Source organism: Brassica rapa, chromosome A06 (genome assembly GCF_000309985.2).
Source record: "Brassica rapa cultivar Chiifu-401-42 chromosome A06, CAAS_Brap_v3.01, whole genome shotgun sequence".
Classification (NCBI taxonomy): Eukaryota; Viridiplantae; Streptophyta; class Magnoliopsida; order Brassicales; family Brassicaceae; genus Brassica; species Brassica rapa.
In genome coordinates, this window is record NC_024800.2 from 21,486,095 (window position 1) to 21,506,447 (window position 20,353).

General features: G+C 34.9%; 5 protein-coding genes across 7 annotated transcripts; 3 read left to right on the plus strand and 2 right to left on the minus strand.

The window, feature by feature from the left end:
* Positions 1–49: 49 nt before the first annotated feature.
* LOC103874250 (restin homolog) lies at positions 50–4,461 on the plus strand. The gene is made up of 10 exons (XM_009152664.3): positions 50–550; positions 802–888; positions 988–1,922; positions 2,023–2,111; positions 2,217–2,320; positions 2,399–2,489; positions 2,780–2,855; positions 2,929–3,043; positions 3,122–3,653; positions 3,769–4,461. Exons 1-10 carry the CDS (start codon positions 265–267, stop codon positions 4,250–4,252), a joined length of 2,799 nt encoding a protein of 932 aa, XP_009150912.1. The 5' UTR covers positions 50–264; the 3' UTR covers positions 4,253–4,461.
* A 1,054-nt stretch (positions 4,462–5,515) lies between these two features.
* Positions 5,516–8,587, plus strand: LOC117126174. The gene is made up of 3 exons (XM_033273669.1): positions 5,516–7,072; positions 7,155–7,430; positions 7,519–8,587. The coding sequence occupies exons 1-3, from the start codon at positions 7,012–7,014 to the stop codon at positions 7,596–7,598; spliced, it is 417 nt and encodes a 138-aa protein (XP_033129560.1). The 5' UTR covers positions 5,516–7,011; the 3' UTR covers positions 7,599–8,587.
* LOC103874252 (kinesin-like protein KIN-10C) lies at positions 8,386–13,235 on the plus strand. 2 transcript variants are annotated; one of them, XM_009152666.3, is made up of 18 exons: positions 8,386–8,844; positions 9,291–9,456; positions 9,557–9,757; positions 9,846–10,023; positions 10,101–10,303; positions 10,402–10,658; positions 10,761–10,815; positions 10,890–10,922; positions 11,010–11,063; positions 11,144–11,197; positions 11,270–11,381; positions 11,455–11,520; positions 11,608–11,900; positions 12,083–12,129; positions 12,335–12,356; positions 12,446–12,514; positions 12,674–12,712; positions 12,954–13,235. In XM_009152666.3, the coding sequence occupies exons 1-18, from the start codon at positions 8,651–8,653 to the stop codon at positions 12,996–12,998; spliced, it is 2,088 nt and encodes a 695-aa protein (XP_009150914.1). In that variant the 5' UTR covers positions 8,386–8,650; the 3' UTR covers positions 12,999–13,235. The 2 variants fall into 2 exon arrangements, with proteins under 2 accessions (XP_009150914.1, XP_009150915.1); XM_009152667.3 differs by lacking the exon at positions 10,890–10,922.
* On the minus strand, positions 13,214–14,937 carry LOC103874251. Its single transcript, XM_009152665.3, has one exon. The coding sequence runs from the start codon at positions 14,696–14,698 to the stop codon at positions 13,358–13,360; it is 1,341 nt and encodes a 446-aa protein (XP_009150913.1). The 5' UTR covers positions 14,699–14,937; the 3' UTR covers positions 13,214–13,357.
* An 843-nt stretch (positions 14,938–15,780) lies between these two features.
* On the minus strand, positions 15,781–18,361 carry LOC103874253 (endoglucanase 9). 2 transcript variants are annotated; one of them, XM_033273661.1, is made up of 4 exons: positions 16,908–18,361; positions 16,658–16,807; positions 16,425–16,506; positions 15,781–16,335 (listed from the first exon to the last, which is right to left on the minus strand). In XM_033273661.1, exons 1-4 carry the CDS (start codon positions 17,073–17,075, stop codon positions 16,148–16,150), a joined length of 588 nt encoding a protein of 195 aa, XP_033129552.1. In that variant the 5' UTR covers positions 17,076–18,361; the 3' UTR covers positions 15,781–16,147. The 2 variants fall into 2 exon arrangements, with proteins under 2 accessions (XP_033129552.1, XP_033129553.1); XM_033273662.1 differs by having other exon boundaries at positions 16,405–16,506; positions 16,908–18,358.
* Between the last annotated feature and the right edge of the window lie 1,992 nt (positions 18,362–20,353).

A 20,353-nucleotide genomic window follows, 5' to 3' on the forward strand; every position in this document is an offset into this window, starting at 1 on the left:
AAATTTTAATTTAATTAGCTGGTTAGGTGGTGTTGGTGTGTGTGTGTTTTGTGTGAGGGCGATCACTCCAACGACAACGCTCTCTCTCTCTCTCTCATTTTATTTTTTCAGTGACGAAGACAAAGCACCACCAAACATATTTATTCTTCTAATTTCTAAAACCCTAAATAATAATAATCCTCATTCGCCTTTATTTCAATCTCTTCTTCTACTACTTCTTACCGATTCCCTCGTGATTTTTCTTATCCTCTCTTACCACCAACCATGGCTTCTGCGACCGCCACGTGGACTCCTACCTCCCTCCAGCTCCGTCTCGCTTTGAGCTCCGGCGTTCGCCGTAAATCCAACGCCGTCTTCCTACGCCCCTCGCGTATTGGTAGAAAATCTGGCTGTGGAGTTGTCTGTTGCGTTTCGCAGAAGCCGGAAGTGGAGGCGTGGACTGGATCGGATTCGTCAAATCCGCCAGCCGATGGTTTGGCCGGGTGGGCCGATTCTGGTAACGGTAACGGCAACAAGTCTTCCAGAGCTAAGAAGAAGAGTTTGATTGAAGGTATACATACGCTGATTGTTTAATTCAGTTAGTGAGTATCTGATTACAAAATTGAAAAATGCTTCTCCAATGAGTATGTATGTAGATTATTAACCTTACACTTCAACACTGAGGTGTGCACACATAATCATTAAGAGGTTGTTGTCTAACAGTACATTGATTGTATGTTGAGATTATAATTCAGCATTTTGAGTACTCTGCTTGAAACTGTTTTCTGGTGGACTAATAATCTGTAATTAGTTTGCTTTCAGGTGTAGTTGGGGCTGGAGTTGCTGCGATCGTTTTGTTTGCTGGTCTAAGCTACGCTGTTTCCTCTTTTAACAAGCGTAATCATGCCAGTAAGTTCAGTTCCTTCCTTCTCTTTTGTTTAAACATACATTCTCTTTCAGAATTTTCTGTATTGATTGATGTATATGGCAATTTAATTTTGGGCGCAGGACTCAAACCGGAATTGACTTCCCAGCAGGAAAGCGTGCTTATTTCATCTGATGAAACACCTAGTGATGAAGCCAAGGTAGCTAACAGTGAGGAAAACATTCTTAAGGAGGAGGTTGAGAGTATAGAGAACAATGATATAGGTCAGCAAGGTGATGAAGATAAAATACTGGGTACTGAGGATTCGTCACTTGATGGTATCGTATCTGATGGATCGGATGCCACTGAAAATATCACTTCCGAAACTACGCCTGAGGCAGAGTTGAAGCTCCATGTTCAGTCTGATCCTGACATGCCAGAGAGTGAGAAAATAATTTCTGAATCTGAGTCAATTGATTCACAAAAGAGTGATATTACTGGAGCGCAAAATCCAGAAGGAGCTGATAGGCTTCCTGACACTGAACCGACCAATGTGTCTGATTTAGAAAATCAAGTCGACAGTCAGAAAGAAGATTCCATGTCTTCTTTATCTGACACCGATGCTTATGCAGCCACTGAGACTGTAGCTGCTGGCGTTTTGGTTGCCTCACAGTCAGATTCGACTTCGGATCCTCACACTGTGCCACTAAATGCCGCGGGGTCAGCATTCTCGACTGTGACTGAGGATCTTCCTGAGGTAAACGGAACACCTGAGGACTTGGCTGCGGGAAGTCTGTCATCAATCTCGGACATAGATACAGCGAAAGAAGTTGAATCTTCAGAAACTCCTGTGTCAGAAGAATCTTCATATTTGTCAAAAAATGAACTTACCGTGGATAGTGAAGTCGAGCTTACCGACAACGGACTTCTGGAAACACCGAGTGGTGGAAGTGCATTTTCTTCTGCAGGGATTCCTGCACCTTCAATATCTTTTCAAGTGAATCCTGGAAAGATTCTCGTCCCTGCAGCTGCAGATCAGGTCCAGTGTCAAGCATTTGCTGCTCTGCAAGTTCTGAAGGTAATATTATTTTGTTGTTATACAGACTCTCGGTATGTTGTTTGCTTCGTTCTGGCACTTGTAAAATTTTCAGCTTATGAATCATTTTTCCTTTTTCCAGGTCATTGAAACTGACATCAAACCTAGCGATCTATGTACTCGCAGAGAATATGCCAGGTGGTTGGTTTCTGCCAGCAGCGCATTATCAAGGTATATCTAATGATAGTGTTAGTGGATCTGATGGGTTAGATTGTTCATCTGTGGTATTGGAAAGTGAATTTCATACGTTTGTGTGTGTTCTTCAACTCTCTGCAGGAACACGACCTCAAAAGTGTATCCTGCTATGTATATAGAGAATGTTACGGAGCTTGCTTTCGATGATATTACTCCTGAAGACCCTGATTTTTCATCCATTCAAGGTGAAAGTGGACTCTGAATTTTAACTCTTCCCAAAACGAAGATAACCTGTAAAGCTAACTTCTGTATACTCTTTTCAGGTTTGGCAGAAGCAGGACTTATCACAAGCAAGCTTTCTAACCGCGATTTGCTTAACGATGTTGAAGGCACATTCTTGTTTTCCCCTGAAAGGTATTTATGTCACTGCAAAATGGGAACTCGTCCAGCTTGTTATAAAAAAAATCTGCATTTGTGTATATCGCATGGACAATAAAAGATAGATAATCTTTAACTGACACGGCACTCTTAATTTTTCTTCAAGATGTCAGTGCTATGTCTTCAGTATTCTCGTAAAACAGAACGACATAAAATCATTGTTATTTCTGTTTTTAGAATAGTATGGTACTTTGTACTTTCACATTACATTTGCATTGATGTACTTGCTTATTTCTACTAGTTAAGCTTGTTTCTTGTCGATGCAGCCTTCTTTCACGCCAGGATCTTATAAGCTGGAAAATGGCCTTGGAGAAACGACAGCTTCCAGTAGCTGATAAAAAGGTTGCATATCAAGCTTGGTTTTATATACTTCTCATAATATTGCATATAATCATCAATTCAATCCACCATGCAGATGCTGTATGACCTTTCGGGTTTCATTGATATCGAAAAGATAAACCCAGATGCATGGCCTGCCATCATCGCAGATTTATCTACCGGAGAACAAGGAATCGCTGCCCTTGCATTTGGTATGCGCATATTCCAGCTCTAGATATGTCTTCTAGCACCATCATGGCCTTATTGTATTGTGCACACCCGTTTTGTAGGTTGTACAAGGTTGTTTCAGCCTCATAAACCCGTCACTAAAGCTCAAGCTGCCATTGCTCTCTCAAATGGTGAGGCTTCCGACATAGTGATTGAAGAACTGGCACGCATCGAAGCAGAATCAATGGCCGAAAAAGCCGTGTCTGCACATAACGCCCTGGTTGCCGAGGTCGAAAAGGATGTCAATGCCAGCTTCGAGAAAGAGCTTTCCATGGAACGAGAAAAGATTGAAGCAGTTGAGAAAATGGCAGAACAGGTGAAACTGGAGTTGGAGCAGCTGAGGGAGAAGAGAGAGGAAGAGAATCTGGTGTTGGTGAAAGAACGAGCTGCAGTTGAGTCAGAAATGGAGGTACTATCAAGGTTAAGACATGAAGCTGAAGAGAAGCTGGAGGACTTGATGAGCAACAAGGCAGAGATATCTTTCGAGAAGGAAAAGGTTTCCAGTCTTCGAAAAGAAGCAGAAGAAGAGAGCCAGCGGATTTCTAAGTTGCAATATGAATTGGAAGTAGAGCGTAAAGCCCTGTCCATGGCCAGGTACTTCTTCTACAATTACAGCTATGTTTTTGTTAATAATGTCAGTGAAGCTAGCCAATGAGTTTCATTCTGTCCATAACTGTGGCATCTGAATCCTCATATGTTATTTTCTCAGATCATGGGCTGAGGAGGAAGGAAAGAGAGCTAGGGAGCAAGCCAGAGCTTTAGAAGAGGCTAGAAAGCGATGGGAAACAAACGGACTAAGAGTTATTGTTGACAAAGACCTTCAAGAGAATGTAGAGACAGAGCAAAGCGTTTTGCTAAACACCGTAGAGCGATCTTCCATTGAAGGAACCGAGGAGAGAGCCCAAACCCTTATGGATAAGCTGAAGGAGATGGCAGAATCCGTGAGTGGAAAATCCCGGGAAGTGATCTCAATGGTGATGGAGAAGATACGTTCATGGATTATGGTGTTGAAGGAATACGCTGAGAACTTGGGGAAGCGAGCAGGAGAAATGAGCGAGGCAGCCGTTGTTAAGGCAAAAGGAGCAGCAAAGGAGGTTGAGAAAGGGACGGTTCAGGTTGGTGATAAGGTGAAGAGAATGGCCGAGGAGTGTAGAGATGGCGTTGGGAAGATCACTCAGAGGTTCAAGACCTAAGTGAGTTTCTTCAACTTGCTTTTTTTGTTTTCTTGGAATAAAATAAAAGAGAATAATGGGATGTGGCCATTACACTATATACAGTATCGGTCAGTGATGATCAGAGAGTTAAAAACTGTAACATTTTGTAATCTTTGTTATGTGCTTACTTACACTCTAGTGTGTTTACTAGTTGCCTTGATATGGTATACATAGGCAAATAAACACTCCATGATCTGCTAGTAGTCACTGAAACAAGTCCAAATAGTGCGGCTACTGCATGCACATAACAGGTAGCCATAACTCGCATCTGAATTGCCCATATATATTAAAAACATCTTCAAAAATGAAGTAGTCAGAATAATGTGAAACTAGGTTAAGACCCGCGCATTGAACGGGATGAACATTATATATAAAAATTATTTTATGTATTAAATATTTTTACATATTATGAAATAATAAATATATATTGAATAATTAAAAGTCAGTAACTATTAGATATATAATTAAATTGGTGTGAACATATAAATCAATTTTATTAATCCAAAAAATATTTTTTTTTATTTGATAGGATATGTAATTAAATTTAAATGATACTAACATACATAGTATATTTTAGTATATTTTTAATATTAATGTCTATTAAATGATGATTTCTACTCATATATTTTTTTGATCATTTGTATCTTTTTAAAAAAAATTAAATTAATGATAACAAAATTTTTATTATGGGATTAATAGTTTTAGTAATTTATATTTTTTAAAAATAAGTTGTCAATGTTCGTTCAAAACTTTTATCAAAAAAATTGTTCAAAGTAAATTTTGAAACTAAATTATTTATGTATTTTATATGGTTTATAGTTTAATTTAAAACGATATATATATATATATTAAAATAATTAGTTAAATTAGACTTTTTACTTATATAATTTTGTAATCATTTGTATTTTTTCATAACAGAAATTTTAAACCATGGATCACAAAATTTGAATGTGAGGTTTTTAACAGTTTTAGTAATTTATAGTCGTTTTTAAAAATTCAAAATATAACATATACAGAAGAATCTAAATTTTTATTATATGGTTATTGTGGTTGTTTAATTTATTTAATAGTTTTAAATTAAACAAATATGATAGAAGATACACTAATTTTTTTATCAAATCTTTATTATTCAAAATCATTAATTACCATATATACTTTAGCCACATTAGGTAATTCCGTAAATTTTATTAAAGGAAATAATAAAGTACATTAATGATGAATTTATTGTTAGTTTAATAAAAAGTTTATTATATAATTAAATGGACCAACATATTTCTCTAATGATTCTAAGAATCAACCTAGTGATGACATGTGGCTACAAAAAGAAGTTATAATGCTTCTAAAATAATATATAGGGGATGTAACAAAGTTGTAATTATTTAAGCTTAACTGTAATGGGTAGGGGTGGACGTTTGGGTACCTATTTAGGTTCGGTTCGGGTCTATTTGGGTTTTCGAGTTTTCGGGGTCAAAGATTTCAGTCACATTCGGATATTTCTAAGTTTCGGTTCGGGTTCGGTTCAGATCTTTGCGGGTTCGGTTCAGGTCTGGATAACCAATTAAAATTATTTTAAAAATTTTAAAATTTATTATATACTTTAATTTTCTCAAAATCTATAAACAAAATATTATATTACATAAAAAATTGAATAACATATGTCAAAATACCTGAACTTAACATATAATTTGATTTGGTTTGAATATTTGGATAGATAATCAATAGACATTTCAAATATTTTTTTGTGTTTTGAGTATATTTTAGCTATTTTAAACATTTACTTTTGACTATTTGTATATATTTTCAAGTATTTTGGATATTTTAAAAATATCTTATATATTTTGAATGTTTTTAATAGACAATAAATCTAAAATATTTTTATATAAAGGGGTATATATCAATTTCGGATATATTCGGATACTCGGAATACTTCGGTTTGGGTCGGATTCGGTTCCGGTTCTTTAAATACTAAAATTTTGAACCCATTCGGATATTTAATCAATTTCGGTTCGGATTCAGTACTATTTTTTCGGGTCGGATTTGGTTCGGTTCTTTGGACTCAGATTTTTTGCCAGGCCCTAGTAATGGGAGAAAAGGAAAATGTAATTGTTATTGGTTGATTCTTGACTTATCTATAGTTTCCATACCAAAAAGTAAACGAGCACGACCTACGTGCCATGCTCTAAATCAGGAATCAAGACAAACTAATTAGTACTAGTGGGATTATAGACTATATATAGAGGAATACCCAAAGTATATAAAACAAAGAACATCTTTCCCTTTTAATATCTACTGCTTTTTTCCATAGATAATAAAAAAGATCAGCCAGTTTTGTAGTTAGTGTATTTCAACTAATTACAGGAAGACATAATTATTTTAATTTTTGTGTACTTTACTAAAGATAAAGAGTGAAATAATATTCGAAAGTTAACCATAGTCCGAATTTATTTAGCAAATAAGTATATGATAATATAGATGAAAATTAGGGTGAGTTAGTTTGTTTATCAAATGGACTATATAATATGTTTTTTTCCCCAAATAAGAATCGGCAAATGAGAATCATTCTTAACAGGATCGCCCATTTTAGTATACACCCCTGTGGGCATGACATTTGCATAAAACATTAGATTAAATTGTTGAGAGAAAATGCTTGTTAGTATAAATACCATTAATTTGGCAACACATACATTAACCAAATCAAGAAAACATACACCAAACTATCAGGTTGCTCCAATAGAGCCATGTCTCGTGTCCTACTTTTCCTCATCGTTTCGTTGGTGGCTTTGGTTGGATCAATTAATGGTAACTACCTTATACTACATCAAATACATTTACCATTCAAACTCAGTATATAATTGACCAAATATAACCATGGAATTTTCAGGACTAACGCCGTGTGGATCAACTCCCACAGCTCCTAATTGGAAGAATCAGATGGAATCCACCGAGGAATCACAACGTGAATTGGGAAGGATGGGTTTGGAGTGCAACACCGAAGGGTACACAGGTGGTTCGGGTTCGGGTTCTGTCTCTGCTGCCAGTGCTGTCTTCGGACTCTTCCTCTTGCTTTTCATGATATTTGGTGTCGCCGCGGGGATCTGGTGCGTGTGTGTCCAGAGGCAAAAGGCTATAAACGCAGCCAACATCAATAACTTTCCAGGTTAGTAATATGAATATTACAACACCTAACGAATTTGTGTTGGTGTTATATAGTGTTGGTAACGGTTTGGAAGTAAATATAATTATAGGTCAAGTGGTAGGAGCTCAGGTGGCTCATGAAACTGATCTCAAGACAGTTCAAAAGGGAGATGCTGGTTATAAAGTTTGATTCGCACTTGTTCATTTTATCTTATTGGTTATGTCTTTTACTCATCATGCTACGCACTCTGTTGGTTTGGCTAAACTCAACGCTTCAGCTTATTTTTAAGGCTGAACAAACATTTTCATCTTCTCTTTAATTGGTCATCATATGTTCAAAGTTTTTGATCTAGATGGAATATATTAGTTTGGGCTCAAAAACTCCAACATGTCCGGCTAAACAAACATTTAGAAAATTCACTTGGCCGGAACATCTTTGGTTTACAAAAATTTCTGTTCTTAGTGTTGAATCCTAAAACCCGTAATCAAGTTTAAGGATCCTAACCAAACAATAAATAGTGTTTAGAAGGCCAACGATTTCGTTTATTGAAGTGTTAAGCTAAATGTCGAAGGAAAAGATGCAAAGAAGGATCCATACCCAACACTTGAAATAAAAAAAGGTGGTAATTCTCTCAAACAACCTTTTTAAGTTTTTGTCATAAAAATAATTTTAAAAAATAACCAAAATAATTTTTTTTTTTTTGTTGAAAATTTTAATTTTTTTATTTTTACCCTATCTTAAAATCTCACCTCTTAATTCTAAACTTTAAATCTAGATTAGTTAATTCTATTTTTACTTTTTAATAAAATTTATTTTAATTATTTTTTTGCTGAGTGTTTTTTTTATAATAAAAATTTAAAAAAGATTATCTTTGTCCTACGGAATTTCTCTTAAAAAAGTCTTAGATGTTTATCATTCAAAAAGGGAGATGTATACACTCGAAACGGAACGCAAGCTTTCTTCACACGCACAATAAGTGTGGGACCATTCTTAGTCATCGAAGGAGCTCCCCCCAGAGCTAGACGACGCGAATTTCAAATTTCTACTTAACCCGCTTTACTCACTCGAATCTGAAATAAATCAATTCAAAGTATAAAGAGAGCAGAATAAACAAATGAACTGAAAGGAAACAAACTTCAAAATTTAAAGTCCTTCCCTTATCTACAGATTTCTTGATTCCATCTCGATTGAAAAAAATCTCTCTGGGTCAAAAACACTGAAGAGTTTCAGATTTTGTGATTATGGAGACCAAGTTGCCGATGACTAGTCATGGACGAAATAAAGCGGTTCGGGTGGTGGCTAGGTTCAAGCCATCAGTAGCATATCCGAATGTAAAATCATCATCATCATCATCAGCAGCAGCTGTATCAGTTCACAAACCCAACGGTGATGAATCCGAGACTGTTTCCATTTCGTTCGGAGCTCAATTCCCTGGGTAATTCCGTTTTCTTTTTTCACTCAATTCAATCTGATTATATTATTTATCAATATGTCTTGTTAAGTTAAATGTCTTAAAACCAATGATAAGTGATTGACCATTTATTTTATATTATTGATTAATATTAGTTGTTTTAAAACTCGATAATTGGATTGACTCATCTATCTTATATATTATTCAGGATTCCAACTTTCAAAGTGGGACACTATGTCTCTAATATTTTTACATATTACACGAAAAGCTACTAAGCTTAATTGTACTTTGGTCTCAGTTTGTGAGTTATCTGTTGTGTAAAAACTAACGTTTTGAGAAATGATGTGCAGTGCTGAGTAGGATTAATATGAAAAAGAAATCTACCAGTCCAGTGACAAAGTTTTTTAATTCATAAGCGTCCCCAAGCCTAACTAACAAAATACCTTTTTTCTTTGTATATGTTGTGGCAGTTCGAAGGATTCATATAAGTTGGACTACTGCTATGAAGAAGATGAAACCACGAGTTTAATTCTCACCAAGGAGATTAAGCCTCTTATCTCTACTGTCTTTGAAGGTAAAGATGCTAACGTAATTGCACACGGAGCCAGAGGTAGTGGAAAAACACATCTTATTCAGGTATTGATTCCTTGAAAAGGTACTCTAAATCATTTTAAGTTATTACTGACGATAAAAAAAATGCTATAGTGGAGTTATTATGTTATGATTTTTTTTGTAGGGGTCTGAGAAGGAACCTGGATTAGCTGTCCTTACAATGGCTGAGATGTTATCCATGGCTGGGGAAAGGGGATACTCGATTTTAGTATCGGTTTACGAGGTCTGTAATGAAGCAGTGTATGACATCTCAGACCAAGAAAAGAGAGTGGTGTCTGTACTAGAAAGTGCACAAGGGAGAATCCAACTAAAGGGACTTTCCAAGGCAAAGTCATTAGCATTAAGTCTTAAACAGTGTATCATTCATATTTTGCTGGTTAATGTTATTAATGTTTTAAAGTTTGTGCTTTCAGGTACATGTGAAGTCACTCTCAGAGTTCAAAGAATTATATTTCGGTCTCAAGAAAACTCAGAAGCTGAAGGGTGACTCTCCTCTTCGGAGCCATAGAGGTGTGATGATACATGTAACTGCTACTGGTAGCAACGTCAGTTCAGGATCCATTGGGAGGATGAACTTTCTTGATTTGGCAGGTTGAATATTTTCTATCACATTGTTAGTGTGATAATCTTCCCTTAGCATCTGATGGGTCTTGTCTTGCCTCTGACAGGATATGAGGACTCCAGGAAACAAAAAACTGATCTGGTTCCTCTAGAGATAACCAGAATCAATAAGTCGATATATGCGTTGCAGAACGTCATGTATGCTCTCAACGCAAATGAATCTCACGTGCCGTATAGGGAGAGCAAACTCACTCGCATGCTAAAAGACTGTTTACAAGGATCCAACAGAACGTTGCTGATCACTTGTTTGGTAGACATTTTTGCTGTCTGTTGAATTGTTTTAGGCTTACACTTCACTGAAATTAATTGCAGATGATGCTAACAATTTATTTGATTATCTTGTTTCAGCCTCGGGAACTCAGCCAAGACTCGTTTTACATGCTAAACTTAGCTTCACGTATCTGCTTAGGCGGTAACCGAGCCATGGCTAATGCAACTAAGAAGAGCAAAGGTCCTGCAAGATCTATTTCTTCATCTTCTGTCGCTCAAAGGAGGCAAACACCTTTGAATGTGACTGCTTCTTCTAAACAAAGGACTGAGCTAAGGGCAAACGCGAGTGAGAGAAAGATTAAACTCAACACTTCCACTTCTGCAATTAAAGGAAGGTAACACTTTATCAGCTCTAATTTACTTGCTATACCTGCATATGTTATATTCAGTTTTAGAACATTAAATAATGATGGTTATTTTTTCCCCAATGGTTGAAGGAAACTGTTCGGTGAAGCAAATGGTTCGGTGAAATCTAAAAATAACTCTAACAAGGTAAATCATCACTTGTTCTTATTCAGATAAAATTTCAGTAGTAGTTTAGCTAGACTCGTTTTGGATTTTTGTAGATGGAAGGCAAAGAAATGATGGCAGTGAAAAAGGTTGAGATCCTTGTTCTGGATTGTTAGAATAATGCTCTTCAGTTTCTTTTAGCACTTCAAATGACACTTATGTTTATTTTGGTGCAGGAAATTTTCACTTCAAAAGTTGTCTTGAACGTTCAGTCCTCCGCATCAGAAGAAGTAAATGAACTTAAATGGAAATTCATGGTTCTATATTACTAAAGCATTACTTAACAAGCTCTTCTGTTCTTTGAATGTAGGAAGTCTGCTCGTCATTTATTGTTACAGATTCTCAATCTTCTTTGCTAGTGAAGGTAATATTTTGTAGTATTGTTAATGACAATATTTTTATTCAGTGGTTCAGGCTAACGGTGACTTCTTTGCAGGAAAGTTCTGTCCAGGCTGTCTCAAGTTCTAATAATCTTCAGGCGACACCTCGGAAACATGAAGAAAGGTTTTTAGAAGCCACTAACTGCGTTGACGCTGTTGCATGCAAAGGTGAAACTGTAAAGTCGACAGTGAAGAGTTTGGTTTACTGAAATATTTAACTTATTTGTTCTTTGTATTGCAGCTCAAATTGTAGAGAGGGATGACAACCGTTCAGACGCTGAAGAAGGTCGCACTCCGTTTAGTGAAGGTAGGCAGTGAGTCTTATAATAATAAATCTTAGAAGCTATCATATGTGAAACCTTATTTAAGTTTCTTGCCTTTCTCCTGTTTGTAGGTGAAAACTTGGAAAAAGAAAACATTAATTTGCTAACCAATGAAATTACATCACCACCACTCAGCTTGCGGCTTCAAGAGCTATCCAACAAATTGAAGTCGATATGCGATACCTCAAACCAACCATCAACACCTGAGAAGTACCAAGCTGCAGTGACTAAATATCGTGAACAAGTACCAGAGCATGGCGATGTTACTGCTGAAGCTGAGCTAAGAACACCAGAGAGAAGTATGCCTTTAAATGTTGGGTTTAGTCCTTGGAAGACATTCAGTGCGCACAGCTCTAAACTGAAGGTAAGAAGAGTTAACAAGCATGGTTTAAGTTGTTCTTTTTGGTTGAACAGAAATGTATCATAACCTTATTCGTATGATTATGTTGGTGATAGCTGGCTAAATAGCTTGCTTTGAAATTGTTGTATGTTAATTGTGGTTGGTTGCTATAACAATTTTTTTTTTTTTGTGTGGAATTGCTGCAGAACTCTGCGGTTGGTGAGTACCTCAAGTTCCTAAACACTGCAGATAAGTAAGTTGTCTTAATCTCTATTGTAAAATAAAGTTATATAGATAAACAAGAGAGACATGAATCGTTTTGCTTTTTTAGATTATCAAAAACTTTCTCATTGGATCCACATTGTTGTTTCGATCATAATTGGAAACCATGTCTACTTCGGTGTGATAATGAAGTGAACTAATCTATTTTGTTCTCGTTCTATTTTTGGTGTTTACAGGGAAGATTTAAAGAAGCTAAAGGTTAGATGACTAGTCTGATCAGAAAAATATTAAATAGTTATGGTAGAATAACTAATACGTATGCACGGCCTTCATTGATGATGATATAGGGCATCGGAGAAAAGAGAGCGACTTACATAGTTGAGCTCCGCCAAGAATCTCCTGAACCATTTAAGAAAGTAAGGCTCACCTCTGCTTTTTCGTGATTTATGAATGAGAAATAGCATCTACAGCACTATAAATATGTCAAACCTCTATCCAAATTTAGTGTTTTTAAATGTGAAATTTAAGGTTCATTTTGGGTTATTTTATAAGCTTTCTTTTATGTTCCATTGCAGCTTGATGACTTGAAAGATATTGGACTCTCAGAAAAACAGGTAAGCTTGTTATATCACCTCGTCCTGTTCTTTTTCTTTAGTTTCTTGATGAGAAGTTGGTTACCAACTCATAATTTTGAGGATATTATCCAACTCAATTCTGAAATTTAGGTATATGAATGTTGTAAAAATCAGGTTTATATAGATAGTGTGGCAGAGATAATTGAGATTGTTATGATGAGGATACATAATTTCAAGCATGTAAGCATACTTCAAAAATTGTAAATGCACCTACATGCAGATTAAGGGAATGCTAAGGAAAGAGATTGGAGATATTTTCCAGTAGCCGGAGAACAGTCACTTCTGATCACAGTAAATGGGTCTGAATAAGAAGGCTTTGTCGAAGTTGCTCCACTAAGAGTTTGAAAGATTATGTATATGATCAATGGAATACTAAGTTAACGTGTTTTTGTGTGTAGTTTCGTTTTTATGACATCTGTGTCGTGACCTTCTACTGTCGGATGATTTGTGCGTGTTTGTAGCAATGTCAAAGAATCAAAATTTCAAATCAATCTTTCTTTATCATCTCGCTGTAAGTAAATCTCCAAAGGTTTTTTCTTTACAACCAAAAAGTCACATAATACACTTCAATAATGAAAATCAAAACAAACAAATCCTTAACGTTGTGTTGTTGTTCTTCATTACCTAAGCTAATGAAACACAATCTCCATTGAAGATAGAGATCAACTCAGGCAACACCTCCTCATGCTTCTTCACAAAATTCTTCAAAAACCTCAGCTTAGGACTCGTCAACGCAGACGAAATCGCAGGCATTTCACCGATCAGCCTTTTCGACATAAGAGCTCTAATCACATTACATCTCGGCAAAATGAACTTCTCCAAGCTGAAACCAAGTACAATAGGTGTCGAAGCCACATCCTTCAAACCCCAACCCATCTTCCCCACAAGAAACTCTATCTTACTCTTCACCGTATCCGAAGCCAATCCAATACACTGAGGATGCCTCTTGATAATCATCAACGCCTCCTCTCCAGTAAACCCCAGCTCGACAAAAGTCTCGACGGATCCCACTATCTTCTCCTCCGAAGTGCCTACGCACTCAGGATACTTCTTAACTACCGCACGCACCTCCTCTTCCGTTAGACCGCACTCTCTCAACGTCTCGAACGTCTGAGTAATCTTCTTCTCCGAGTACTTCAGCAAGTAAGGCCATTTCTTGAACGTTGACCAGACCTCGTCAACGCTGAAGCCTAGCTTTTTGTAAATACACACTTTCATCTCTATAGTCTTCTCGCTCAGCTCGTAGAAAACGTAAAGAGCGTTGACGAACTTCTTGGAGGTAGGATCAAACCCCATCTCGACGATCTTCTTCACCGACTCCTCGAACCTCTCTTTACCGCAGACCGGTTTGGCCTTGGAGATCAGCAAGTTGAGCAATAGCTTGTGAGGCACTCCAAGCTCTCTCAGAACAGAGACGTTCCTTGTTCTGTTCGTCTGCTTCACATTGTCTTGATCTTGCAGAATCTCTTTGACGTAATCGAAGTAACCAGTGATTGACACGTGGCCTCTTTTTCCTAAGATCTTGGGGACTTTCGAGACGATATCCGTGATCTCGGAGCTCGAAGCGCCGTTGAGCTTGAGGAAGTGGAGCTTCGCGCGGAGGGTCTTCTCGGGGTTTTCGACGAGGAAGCGCGGGTAGGTGGCGATGATGGTGGAGATTTGCGGGTCGGCGAATCCGTAGCTTCGGAGGAGTTTGAGGACCGAGTCTGGGTTTTGTTTCGAGTCGAAGTTGGCTTTCGATGAGATTGATTCGGCGAGTTTTGGAGTTAGACCCAAGGAGTTGATGAGGTAATGGACTGTGAAAGTCTTTCTCTTTTTATCGTCTTCTGGGGTTGGATCTGAAGAGAAGGAAGTAGCGAAAGGAGGTGAGGTTTGTGGGAGGAGGAGATTCGATAGTGGAGATGTCAAGTTTCTCCATTGATGTAGCTCGCGCGACCTTCGAGCGTTGAGTATGAATGAAAACATTGAGAAGAAGGAAGAAATGAGAAGATGGGGGACTAGAGATTGGCGGCGAGAAAGAAGAAGCCGGTTCGGTTTAGGGTTTATGATTATTATTATTATTACAAAACCGAATGTTTAGTTTTGAGGAGTTTTGTCGTAAAATCTATTGTGTGGGCCTGTTGGGCTTAATATGTCTGGTGGGCTCTTCGATTCTTGATATAAATAAAACCTTACGCACAAGTGACTAGTTTGATTTTTAAGAAACACATCTTATGATAGGATCAATCATGTCTTAGTAGGGGTTATTAGTTGTTGTATTTTTATGGATTTGAAAATTCGAACTAAATCTAGTTTTATTAGTTTTATGATTTTCAAATCTGTATTAAAATCATGTGTTATTGGTTTAATGATTCATAAATTCTATATCAAATCAAGTGTTATTCAATCGCATGGATTTACTAATATATTTGATTTTATAATGGACTAGGATCGGCCTGCCCTACGGACGGGATATACTTTACTTGTGATTTAGATTATTATTCTTTATGAATTATGTTTTTGGTTTGCATTTACAATAGATGTGTACGATAATAATTGTTGTCTTTAAAAAGTTTTAGATGAATAGGGATTATAAGTGTGTTTTGCTGAGGTGATAGTTCTTAATTCTTATTGTTTTAATCTTGTTGAGAGAGAAGAGAGACATTTATGTTAATCTATATAGACATTTCTCCAATTATATTATTAGGAATCTAATATCTATAGTTAGAGTAGATTGTTTTTTGGGTGAATTACTTAAGTATAGGTTTCTATGTCTCGCCACTTCAAATCGAGGTTTTGTAATTGTATGTCCCAAGACTCTCAACTTAGTTTTGTTTTCTTATTTTGTGAAAAATGGTAGAAGTGTATGTTTAGAGTGATTAATTGGATGTATATGATCTGTAGCTTTAGATAAATTTTAAAAATCGTCAAGTGGGTAATATATAGTTTCATTGAAAATATACTTCCAACACTTTACGTGTAAAGAGCGAATGTTAATGAAAAATATACGTGAGCTATATATATATTTTACTATGTAAACATGCAGTTATACATTTTGTTAACCTGAATAGAAAGATTAAGTCAACCCTGACTATTTTATATTAAATCTTAGAAACTATTCTCGTCATGGGAGGTAATGCCGTAATTGGTTGAAAAAAAAACAAAACATGAAAATAGATTGCAAGGTCCAAAATAGGTAAAGCATAACAATTTAGAAAACTGTAAAATGATGAAAGTATATTGGGTTGACCGGCTGCACTGCTTAAAACCTCACTCACAGGGGCGTTGCTTTCACCTTCTTTTCCACCACCAGCTGCAGACGTGTTGCTGGAAGAAGTGGTAGCGGATGCTTGGCCAAATTTCCCTTCAACTAATGGAGTTTCACTGGTGTTGAAACTCGGTCTGAACCCAACCATTTACGACATATTTATTGAGTTAGCGCCGAGTATGTAATCCACTTGTTTCTTCGATACGCTTATCAAGGCGTTGGGGATGATGGTTGCGGAGTTTCCGCAGTCGAATATGTGTTGTGTGGCTTTCATGTACTTGGCGTAGGTTGTGAGCAAGAATGTTATGGCGGTTATATTGGGGGTTGCTCTGAGGTAACTTGTACATCAAGCCTCCTGTTGTAAATTTTAATAAAACACGTATTAGAAAGTTATAACGATTTGTATTCATGATCATATGTTCACCTTGAGTGTAATGGGTAGACCTAGAGGGAGCGACTGGGAGGATCTTGCGTCTGGGAGGATCTTGCATAGTTCAAAGTTGATGTCTTTGTTAAGTAATGCTCGCTGCCAAAACATGAATTTTTTTTGTAATTAATTGGTGAGTCAAAGGTGCCTCGGGTTCAAACCACATTTGATAAAGAATTTTAAAAAGTTGACTTTGGGCCTGTGAGAGAACGAAACTTCCACAGTTAGTCAAAATCAAAACTAAACACACCTGTGAAAGAAGAACATAGGCGCCAGCATATTTGTTGTCCCAGTTGAAGATGTCAGGCTGATCTCCATCTCCTAGAGATTCTATGAAGTTTTTGTAATGCAGATCATTGGTTGCTTTCAGCAGCCATGCCGCACCCCACATAAGCTCGTCCTGTCATCATAAATTCAAATGAGGAACCGATGTAGCACTAAAAGTGTTTTAGTTGCAATGATTTGTCTTTGGGAAAGAGATGAGACATGTGAGTTTAGACCTTGTAACCAGAGTAGGAGCAGTATAAAGGACAGAGAGATGAAGAAGGAGAATCACTGCAATTTCCTCTGTACTGAATGGTAAACTGCATCACACTCTTAGCTGTTGCCAGCAGCAAAAGCGGGTACTCAGAATCAACTTCCCTGAAAACCATAGAAGCTGCAGCCATAGCGGCTGCGGTTTCAGCCGAGCCTTTCAAATAAAATCAGCTTCATGTGTCTTCACCGAGACAATAGATTTAATAATTCTATTTCGAAGAAAAACAAATTTTAAACTATGTAGGAAGCCTAAATGTAACCTGCTTGTTAGAGTTGAAGATGATTTTGTTGAGATCTCCAATTCGAGACAAGTTCTTTCTTTTTGATCCCTGACTTGAAATCGATACAGGGGAAATACTTTCCAACTGCACCTCCTAAGCTGAAGCAGATGTTAAGATACTGATTCCTTTGATCACCGAATCCTACCACCGAATCCAACATAAAAGTTATAAGGGTTAAATAATAGGCTTTCCAAAAAATGAAATAGAGATTGAATATATGATGCTTCTTAGCGTAAGATGACAGATAATACCTTCTAATCAATGAGAAGTAAAATGAAATAGAGATTGAATATATGATGCTTCTTAGCCTAGAAACAATGAATTGGGAAGATCTATCTAGTAGGAGAACCTCAAATATTGAGTGGCAGATGGGTGCTTCGACAACAACAACAACAGCATCAGACAAAGACAAATTCGAGGCAGGTTTCTATGTTTAAGATAAAAGATTAACTGAGAGGGTCTATGAAGATTCATCCTACTCTCGACAATCTCCAATTTATAGAATTTGAGGCGATGTTACGGTTTTGATTGTCTGTGAAAGGAGACGAAGAGCTCAGATATTGTTACTCGTTTTAATGAAAAAAATAATTTATTGTCAACTTAAAGAAGAATACGTTGGATGAAGCCAAACAAATAGATGGATATGAACAGATTTGGGAGGTAAAGAGTTGAGAAAGAGACTGTGTTTTTGCAGAGACACGAGTTCAGTGTCGGAGACGGACGATGATGCCAAACCCTAGAATCAGCGTCCAGTTCAAGAAGAAGATATGGGCCTCTACGGTAAATAAAAACAGAGAAGCCCACAATAAGTCATATTAATGAAACGCGAAGTTTTGAAAGGGAGGACAGATGTCAGCCTCTGGTGAAACTATTTAGTGACGTGGCAACACCAAAAAAGAGTGTAGCTCTACTTTATAGTATTAGACTAGGGATTAGCCCGGGCTACGCCCGGGATTTTTTATTTCTTTCTAATTTAAATTGTTAAATCATTTATATTTAGGTTATGATATATATTTATATAAATGTTAAGATACATGTCATAATTAAAATTTGTTTTTAAACTTTAACACGTTAAATTAACATATTTTTTACTATTTAAATATGTTTTTGTAATTTTGTTGGCTATCTATTTATCATATTTAGCAAAACTATATGTTGAGTGTTGGAATAAATGTTTTAGATATTTAATTAAACTGTAGAATATTTTTGGATCGACCACATGCTCAATAATCGATTGATCCGTAAAAAGATGGTCGATCTCCTTGGCCAGGTAAGTACAATTTTAGCAAAAATATCTTTGATTTTCAAATATTAAGTATATAACTATTCTTTTGAATATTGTTTATGTAAATATTTTTTGTAATGTTTGAATTTGTGATGTTCGTATACTTAACCTAGATGATATTGATGTTTAACAATTTATTGTTTTCTGGAAATAGAAAATAATGATATATCAAAACGTATCTAATACTTGTTAAATGATAGTATAATGTAAATTACATCCATTATTTGAAAATAACCATTTGTTGTTTTTATTTTTTTTAAAATCAGAAATTATTTTTATTTAAAAACATTATTCATATATAATATAATAGTTTAAGTTTGGAAGATTAATCTATATATATAAATTATGTATATTTTTTAAAAAATAATTTAAGATATTATATATTGAGTAACTAAATAAAAGCTGAATTTCTTATCTTGAAAATCAAATATTTATATTTTTGTCTTCACGTTAGACTCACCAATCCATCATAGTGTGAGGTTGATGTTGATGTTATAATGAGTTTTATAGGGACTTTCTTGATGTAAAACTATACATTTTTATTTTTTTTGTTTAATATGGTATTTCCATTTTAATATAATTTACTACCTTTTTAAGATAGATGTACATTTTAAGATAGATGCTTAAATCTTAATGTTCTTTTTATATTTTTTAAAATGTTTATTTCCATTTCTTTTATTTTTTTTACGTAATATCTATATTTTATATTTTAAAATAGATATTTAAATCTTAATTTACTTTTTCCATTTTTTCAAATTGTGTATTTACTTATATTATATATTTTACATTTTAAGATAGATGTTTAATGCTTAATGAACTTTTTCCATTTTTTTAAAAAAGTTGTGTATTTACTTATTATTATATAGATAATTATATATTATATATTTACATTATTTACTTATTATTTATTGATAATTCATATATTATATATTTAATGCTTAATGTTTATTTCCACTTCATGACTTTTTATTTACTTAATATCTCTATTTTACATTTTAAGATAGATGTTTAAATCTTAATGTACGTTTTCCTTTTTTTTTTAAATTGTATATTTCCATTTGTTATACTTTCTATTTACGTAATATCTATATTTTAAATTTTAAGATATATTTTTAAATCTTAATGTAATTTTCCATTTTTTAAATTGGGTATTTACTTATATTATATATTTACTTATGATTTATTTTTCTTTATATTGTGTATTTCTATTTCTTATACTTTCTATTTACTAATAATTTTATATTTTAAGATAGATTTACATTTTAAGATAGATATTTAAATACTAATGTACTTCTTCCATTTTTTTAAATTGTGTATTTCCTTTTCTTACACTTTCTATTTGGGTAATATCTATATTTTACATTTTAAGATAGATGTTTAAATCTTAATATACTTTTTCCATTGTTTTTAAGTTGTGTATTTCTTTTTCTTATAGTTTATATTTACTTAATATCCATATTTTACATTTTAAGATACATGTTTAATATTTAATGTACTCTTTCCATTTTTTAAAAATTATGCATTTATTTATTATTGTATATATTATTCGTATATTTTATATTTATAATATTTACTTATTATTTATTTTTATATATTGAGTATTTCTCTTTCTTATACTTTATATTTAGTTAATATCGATATTTTATATTTTAAGATAGATGTTTAAATCTTAATGTATTTTTCCATTTTTAATGTAAAACGGCATTGTTTAATACAAGAACTTGGACAAATAGTCAAATAGTTATATTTATGTTTTTTTTTCTTTTTTATATAAAATGGTAATGTTACATTATGAAGATAAACCATTTTTTTTAGTGAAAATGATAATCTTAGATATGTTTAA

Excerpts from the sequence above, each read along its gene's own strand:
- LOC103874250 (XM_009152664.3), top strand. The coding sequence starts at position 265 with ATGGCTTCTGCGACCGCCACGTGGACTCCTACCTCCCTCCAGCTCCGT. Across the intron at positions 551-801 it reads GAAGAAGAGTTTGATTGAAG|GTGTAGTTGGGGCTGGAGTT; the intron begins GTATACATACGC and ends GTTTGCTTTCAG. Across the intron at positions 2,112-2,216 it reads GCCAGCAGCGCATTATCAAG|GAACACGACCTCAAAAGTGT; the intron begins GTATATCTAATG and ends AACTCTCTGCAG.
- LOC117126174 (XM_033273669.1), top strand. The coding sequence starts at position 7,012 with ATGTCTCGTGTCCTACTTTTCCTCATCGTTTCGTTGGTGGCTTTGGTT. Across the intron at positions 7,073-7,154 it reads TTTGGTTGGATCAATTAATG|GACTAACGCCGTGTGGATCA; the intron begins GTAACTACCTTA and ends TGGAATTTTCAG. Across the intron at positions 7,431-7,518 it reads CAACATCAATAACTTTCCAG|GTCAAGTGGTAGGAGCTCAG; the intron begins GTTAGTAATATG and ends ATATAATTATAG.
- LOC103874252 (XM_009152666.3), top strand. The coding sequence starts at position 8,651 with ATGGAGACCAAGTTGCCGATGACTAGTCATGGACGAAATAAAGCGGTT. Across the intron at positions 11,521-11,607 it reads TCGCACTCCGTTTAGTGAAG|GTGAAAACTTGGAAAAAGAA; the intron begins GTAGGCAGTGAG and ends TCCTGTTTGTAG. Across the intron at positions 12,130-12,334 it reads TTCCTAAACACTGCAGATAA|GGAAGATTTAAAGAAGCTAA; the intron begins GTAAGTTGTCTT and ends TGGTGTTTACAG.
- LOC103874251 (XM_009152665.3), bottom strand. The coding sequence starts at position 14,698 with ATGTTTTCATTCATACTCAACGCTCGAAGGTCGCGCGAGCTACATCAA.
- LOC103874253 (XM_033273661.1), bottom strand. The coding sequence starts at position 17,075 with ATGGCTGCAGCTTCTATGGTTTTCAGGGAAGTTGATTCTGAGTACCCG. Across the intron at positions 16,808-16,907 it reads GCTCCTACTCTGGTTACAAG|GACGAGCTTATGTGGGGTGC; the intron begins GTCTAAACTCAC and ends TTATGATGACAG. Across the intron at positions 16,507-16,657 it reads CCTATGTTCTTCTTTCACAG|CGAGCATTACTTAACAAAGA; the intron begins GTGTGTTTAGTT and ends ATGTTTTGGCAG.